General features: G+C 33.3%; 1 protein-coding gene across 1 annotated transcript in view; it reads right to left on the bottom strand.

Annotated features, from left to right (window-relative positions):
* LOC106470242 (Niemann-Pick C1 protein-like) overlaps window positions 1-8200 on the bottom strand; it is a 58736-nt gene that overhangs the window by 32657 nt on the left and 17879 nt on the right. The window contains exons 4-8 of the mRNA XM_013930785.2: window positions 6209-6454; window positions 5127-5344; window positions 4117-4239; window positions 740-1109; window positions 276-405 (exon numbers count right to left, since the gene is read on the bottom strand). Of these exons, the coding sequence (XP_013786239.1) occupies window positions 276-405; window positions 740-1109; window positions 4117-4239; window positions 5127-5344; window positions 6209-6454 (1087 nt within the window). The remainder of the gene's footprint in view (window positions 1-275; window positions 406-739; window positions 1110-4116; window positions 4240-5126; window positions 5345-6208; window positions 6455-8200) is intronic.

Here is an 8200-nt window from a genome sequence, read left to right on the forward strand (position 1 = left end):
ATGAATCCCCATGTATAGTTAGCAGATAAACTTACCTCTAGAAAGAAATCCATCCTAAACATGAATCCCCATGTATAGTTAGCAGATAAACTTACCTCTAGAAAGAAATCCATCCTAAACATGAATCCCCATGTATAGTTAGCAGATAAACTTACCTCTAGAAAGAAATCCATCCTAAACATGAATCCCCATGTATAATTACCAGAGAAACTTACCTCTAGAAAGAAATCCATCCTAAACATGAATCCCCATGTATAATTAGCAGAGAAACTTACCTCTAGAAGGAAGTCCCTCCTAAACACGGGTCCCCATGTATAGTTAGCAAGACCATCCTTGTTCACTTCTGCTACAAAAGATTCATTGTTTGATGGAGTTATGATAATCTGCTCCACACGATAGAAAGGACTGGAAATCCAAGATATTTTATTAAATTCCTACTACTCGCATAAATGAGATATTCAATCATAATAGGTAAAATACATATACATACATACATACATACATACATATATATATTTCTTTGATAAAAATAAAGAGAATTTTTAAACAAAAGCTATTTATTTTTTACATTTTTGAACAGATAACACAAGAGCCATTACATAACACTTATCAAAACTAAAATCAACAGAACAAAATATTCCTTTTGATAGTTTTGTTTTGAATAGATACAAATGAATTAGTAATTTACTGAGACACAAACAGCAGAGACAGATTATACCATTAACAGAAAAAAACTAACCCAAAGTGTTTGTTAAAGTACTCCATGTCCTGCCGTGCTTTACTGGAATGAGACACCCACAAATCAACAGGATTGGTGGTAACTTCAAACTTGAAGACGAGCCCCAGACCAAGTAGTATACTTATTAGAAGGGCAAGTAATGTGATGGGCAAGGGATGACTGGCAACAAATGTTCCCCACCAACAAAAGAGAGATTCTAAAGTTCGTTCTGCACTCGCTCCAAGTTTCTCAAAGCAGGATATATCATCAAGAATCTGGGTTTTTGGGGTCCCATTGGCTTTTACTTTCTTGTCCATCTCACCCTCACTGAAACTGCTTGTAGTGGATGATGATGATATGATATTATCACCCATCTGATGCTGTGATGAATCTAAGGAACATTTAATCATTTCTTAAACCATATTATCAGGAAGACATTATCCATGTCAAATATCCTAATAACCAATTCAATACTAATAAAAACAAAAATTATTACCAACTTTAACAATTGAGATAACCTGGACTATTTACTAGTAATTTTGAATTTGAAATTAATTTTTAACTGAATAAACACACAAGCTGGAATGGCATTTTAAGATATTTATAAGAACTAATCCATTGCTGAGACCCCTAAACAACTAACATTCAAATGAAGTGAAAAAAGAAACACAAGTCCGTAAGGAATTTTTAGTTACCTACAAGAATTGATTCATCTTTTTAAATAAAGTGAAAAAAACACAAGCTGATGAGAAATTTGAGTTATTTACATTAACTGATCCACCAGAGAGACCTTTTCCTAGATAACAAATAAATAAAAATTTCTAGTAAATACAACTGTCAAGAAATACTATCGCAGCTAATTCAAGTAAAAACCCACACAAAAGGCTTAACAAAAACTTCATAACTGAAAATATTCACAGCAATTGAGTTGACAAAAAAGATGTTTTAATATCTCTGACATTATTTCACCATCACCATCATGGAGTTGATGACATAAAGGAAAACTAGATTTGAAGATGAACTACAATTTGGCTCCCTTGATGATAGCAGTATCAGCTATAGTACAGTTGAATGCAGTTAGATAAGAAAAGCAGAAATATCTGTTATAACAGCCAGAAAAAAAATTGTTATTTAAATTAAGTATCAGCCAACACATGCAATTTAGTCCTAGCTGTCAATAATATAATCATAAGAAGTTTGTTTTAAACTAATGCAGTTTTCTCCAATTGATGCTGTGGTTTCTCCAGAATGGTAGTTTTGAATAAACATTTATCTAATGCTAAGGATTTCTCTTATATTCTCGAAATTCCTTATTAGACTTAGTTTCAAAACACTAAACCTCTAGCAGCTATAGCCTATAGCATAAATTATAATGTTGTGCATAACTATCACTAGATGTCAGCACAGATTTTGAAGATAATTTCCAATGTTATAACAAGATAAGATCAAAACAGCTACAGAAAGTAAACATATTAAGTCGTAAAGAAATTAATGTCGGATTTTCGAACACTTTCATTAACCACCCCACAAAAAACGTACCGTTCGTATAATAGTTATACGAACCACCTAAATATCACATTAGTGTAGCCTATATAATGTGTAAAGTTTAGTATACTCTAATCCCTTATAGTGATGGCACACAACAAGAAACATTTGGCATGTAATGCTGTTTGAATACGGGACGGGAAAAAACGCCTCTGTAGCCGCAAAAAATATCAAAGTTTATGGAAATGTTTTGAACATTCGTAAGTGTCAATGATGGTTCAGCAAATTTCGTTCAGGTGACTTTAGCCCTAAAAACTGTGATGGCAGGAGCCAACATGTTGAAATTGATATTGATGCTCTGAAGATGCTTGTTGAGTCTAACCCAAAGCAACACACTCGTGAAATGGCCCTAAAAGTGCATGTCTCACATAAAAAAATATGTAAATATCTAAAGAATATGGAAAAACTCCATAAAGAAGATGTTTGAGTAACTCACGAACTCTCTGATGATCATCGTTTCCAACGTGTGAACGTTGCTTCGTCTCTTCTGGCACATAATGCATTTGAGCCATTTTTGGACAGAACTGTCACCAGTGATGAAAAATTAATTCTCTATGCAAATATTAAATGCCAAAAACAATGGCTCAGTCCTAGACAAAAACCACTTCCGATCCAAAAACCTGGATTCCATCCACATAAAGTGATGCTTTACATTTGGTGGGACATCAAAGGAGTAATTCATTTCATACTCCTCAATCCACAGCGAACTGTCAATGCAGAGATCTATAGTCAGCAACTGGAATATTTAAATCAAGCCCTTCATCAGAAACGCCGTTCACTCATCAATCGGAAAGGTGTTCTTCTCCACGATAATGCACATCCACATGTGGCATGTTTGACGCAACACAAGATTATGGAGTTAGGTTGGGAAGTTCTCCCCCACCACCATATTCTCCAGATATGGCACCATCAGATTACCATCTTTTTCATTTGCTGCAACACCATCTTAATGGGAAAACGTATTCAAAGGTGGAAGGTGTTAAAGAGGACATCAACATGCATTTTGTTTCAAAGCCAAGTGATTTCTTTAATCAGGACATTAACAATAATAATAAGATAAGAATGTAGTCTATTTTATTTAATAAGTGTTTTGTTTTGATATACAAGTTGTTCGTTTTTTTTTTAATCTAAAAATAAAACAACATTAATTTCTTGATGACCTAATACTTGACATTTTGATAAACTACCAAAAGTTGGCAGTATTGCTGTGCAAAAACTTAGATGAACTTACAAACCAATAATAATCAATACTGAGAAAAAAGAAAAAGAATACTGATTTTATACAACAGAAAGTTAAAGAACACAAAAAGAGGTTACTAATCATGGTAATAATTTCATTTTCATGCAAACAGTAACAAACATTATAAAAATTATTAGGAACACAAGATATGCACTTTTAAGTTACAAGTAATTTACAAATCTAATACATAACACAAGGAATATCAGATTACATTACCAGATGCTGTACAGCTTACATATTGAATTTTCAAACATTTCGTAAATATTTACCAACCAAATGATTTTGAAGAAAATAGTAATGCCTTTCAAGAAATTATCATTCACTTTTCTTTGTTTCACACTAATGTAATCTATACTATTTCAAATAATTCATATGGTAATAATGATTTTTTTCACTGAGATACTAACTGTAGCACCTTAAACATACAGTAGACTAGGCTTACTCTAAAAGTGCATATTACACTTACTAAAATTTATGTACAGAAGATTATGATTTCAATTCTAAGTATTTATTTTAACATACTTCAGGTATTTAATTTGAAAACTCGTAGTGGTTTACAGTGATCCACAAACGAGTACAACCAGTTGTATAAAAAACTGAATGGGTTATATACTTGTCTGCTTTGACCGAAGAGGTTCTACTTCTTCAAGGGAGCCCAGATCTACACCTGTTGCTGTCACACCACGGGGATTTAGACGGCCAAGTCTTCGGGGGGAGAGTACTTCCCCAAAACCACCTGATGACAGAAAGAATACATTTTCTTCTATTAACTGAGATGGAACTTTCTTTCACCAACTGTTAGTACAAAGAACATATCTCTCAAATTATGAAAAGCATGTAGGAATGACCTAGAACTTTTCTGTCACCTACCATAAGTACATTGAACTACATTGTTTTGATATTTATCACACTATAAACTATGTGAAAAAAACATAAGAAAAAATTCAAAATAACTACTACTTAGTCACCATGAAAGCTCAAGTTATTGCAAGTAAAAATAAACTGATCTTCTTCCAATAAAAAGAAAATAACTTTTCAGGAATCATTTCTTCCAATGTCTTCCAAAACGGCTAAAGATGCAGCTAAAATAAATCCTTTACATAAATAATTAACAACGTGGCAGTTTAAAAAGTAATACAAGAATAGTGTGATTTTAATCAAAGTGCTTCATCATCATCTGTAGATTCCCCAATAAAAGACTGCAAAAGCTGGTGGTATGCAACACAACAGTATACCTAAGTATTAACATTTCATTGTCATCTTTAAATTCATTTTATGAAAAGGTGTGTAAATATGAGGGGGTGGGGGCTCTTAGTAATAATGTACAACAAAATCAACTTTTTCTTCTATTAACAGATATCAACCTGCTACTTGGCAATTTTTCAACACTTGTTGCACAATCACAGACATTTTCCAGGGTTGTTGCCAATTAAGGGGTTAAACTATAAACAGACACTATGAGTAAACATATCTACTTAATTTTAGGGAGAGATTTTAATAACAAATGCTTAACACTCAAGTCTGATTACATGTCATTAGAATAGGGGGTTAATGCTATTTCTACTTAGCTGAACACACACACGTTGAAAGGTTTATATTTATGCACATGTTACACCAAAGCACAGAAAGTTTTGTGTAAGTGTGGTACATAAGCAACTGTAATGAAAAGAGAGAGGAGAAAAAAGATGATGCTCATAAGGACAATCATTCCATCTTGTCCACCAATCCGCCAAGGTTCCTTCTCCTCAGGAACTTCAAATGCTAAGGTTTCCGTTGAACAAGAATCTTTACAGTCGCGGCAAGAACAAGCATAACCACCCAAATAAGCTGCTTCAGAACATCTAGATGATATAAAATAAATTATTTGTATGTATGTATGTATAAAGGTATAGGCCATAAAGTCATTAAAACTAATCTAAATGTACAGGCCACAAAGTCACAAAAAATAAACTAAACATACGAGGCACAAAGTTTCAAAAGACTAATATAATATATGGGCCACTTAGTCACAAAATTACAAAAATTAATATAAATGTATGGGCCACAAAGTCACAAGGAAACTAATCTAAATATACAGGCCACAAAGTAATACAAAACAAATTTCAATGTACAAGCTACAAAGTCACAGAAAGAAAAAAAATGTAAATATACAAACCACATAGCCCCCCCCACCCCCAAAAAATATGTAAATATACAAACCACATAGTCACCCCCTCCCAAAAAAAAATATGTAAATATACAAACCACATAGTCACCCCCCTCCAAAAAAAAAACTAATGTTGTACATAAACATTCTAGGGTCACTCTCATGATGACACATCTAACATAATTACACACACTAACATGGTACAGAGATATTCCTAAGTGACCCTCCTGAAGACACAACAGAATTACACACAAATATGGTACAGATATTCAGAGTGACTCTCCTGATGACACAACTAACAGGACTACACACAAATGTGGTATAGAGATATTACAGAATGGCTCTCCTAATGACATAACTAACATAATTGCATATCACTGTTTTACACATATTTTCCAGGGTGACTTCCAGTGATACAACTAACACAATTGTACACAAACAATACACAGAAATATTCCAGAACAACTCTCCTGATGATACAACAGAATTGCATATTAGTGTCATATAGAAACATGAAAAATTCTTGCTCAAAAAAAACATATAGAAAAGTGACTTTTACTTGAAAGTTGGCTCATTCATGGGAGAAAAAGTCTGGCCATTCACTGTTATAGATGACTCTTCTGTTATATTGAACAGAATCTGGAAAGGTGCAAAACCTCCAGCAGATGGAGTTGTACCCATGAAGTCCAACCATCGTTGGGCAGTGCAGTCCGGTCCCCACATCCCACACATCAGTTCCAGTAATGGTGAACCTGGGACAAGGCCTTCCACATTCTTACACGATTCAAACAGACCATCTGAAAACCTATAAATAAATAAGAAGCAATAAAACAACAACAAGTAACTGGTTTACTTGTATCATTAAACTGTAATACATCACCACCATCTAACTGGTTTACTTGTATCATTAAACTGTAATACATCACCACCATCTAACTGGTTTACTTGTATCATAAAACTGTAATACATCACTACCATCTAACAGGTTTACTTGTATCATTAAACTGTAATACATCACCACCATCTAACTGGTTTACTTGTATCATTAAACTGTAATACATCACCACCAGCTAACTGGTTTACTTGTATCACTAAACTGTAATACAATACCAACAACTAACCAGTATTCTTGTAACTTTAAATAGTAATACAGTTGCAACACCTAATCTGAATGCTTGCATCATTAAACTGTAATAACCATCACCAAATAAATAGTCAACTTGTATCACTAAACTGTAATACAACACCAAAAACTAACCAGTATACTTGTATCATTAAACTGTAATACAGCTGCAACATCTAAGCTGAATGCTTGTATCACTAACCCACAATGCATGGAGTAAGGCCATTGGACCAACCCTGCACATCAGAAGAAATGTTGGCTATAATTCCAAATTTACTACGTGTCTCTAAGTAGAATGTAGCAGCTTTAAGTAAAATGTTCAAGTCTGTTGTAAACAAAAAATTAGGCGTATTACAAAAGTATACAAAATATGTCTGTGAATTGTCAATGTCAGTCTGACTCAGACTCTGACATGTTGGATTGTAAGGTGATGTTCATATCAAGAATAAAGATACTTTTTTAAATCATTTCATTAAATGCATAGTTAGTTTCATTTCAGTATTCATGTATACTGTATCTGGTATTTACTTTCTTCTACTGTGAGATATTGCTAAATCAGCAATGTAAGGTAAAAACAATAGTTCATAAACTGACATCAATTACTTAACAACATGCTGTAAAAGGTTGTGGCAGAAACACTTTGACCCCTACCCATGCACATAAGGTGGAACAATAATCAGTGTCACTAACTTAAAAGTTCACCTGTAGTGTTAAACTCTAATACAGCACCACCAACTAACTGATTTACTTGTATTGTTAATCTCTAATACAGCACCACCAACTAACTAGTATACTTGTATTATTAAACTATACTACAGCACCACCAACTAACTAGTTTACTTGTATTATTAAACTATACTACAGCACCACCAACTAACTGGTTTACTTGTATTATTAAACTATACTACAGCACCACCAACTAACTGGTTTACTTGTATTATTAAACTATACTACAGCACCACAAACTAACTAGTATACTTGTATTATTAAACTATACTACAGCACCACCAACTAACTAGTATACTTGTATTATTAAACTATACTACAGCACCACCAACTAACTAGTATACTTGTATTATTAAACTATACTACAGCACCACCATCTGGTTTACTTCTATTATTAAACTATACTACAGCTCCACCAACTAACTAGTATACTTGTCTTATTAAACTATACTACAGCACCACCAACTGGTTTACTTGTATTATTAAACTATACTACAGCACCACCAACTAACTAGTATACTCGTATTATTAAACTATACTACAGCACCACCAACTAACTGGTTTACTTGTATTATTCAACTATACTACAGCACCACCAACTAACTGGTTTACTTGTATTATTAAACTATACTGCAGCACCACCAACTAACTGGTATACTACAATTATTAAACTATATTACAGCACCACCATCTGGTTTACTT

This window comes from Limulus polyphemus, unplaced genomic scaffold (genome assembly GCF_000517525.1).
Source record: "Limulus polyphemus unplaced genomic scaffold, Limulus_polyphemus-2.1.2 Scaffold3898, whole genome shotgun sequence".
Lineage (NCBI taxonomy): Eukaryota > Metazoa > Arthropoda > Merostomata > Xiphosura > Limulidae > Limulus > Limulus polyphemus.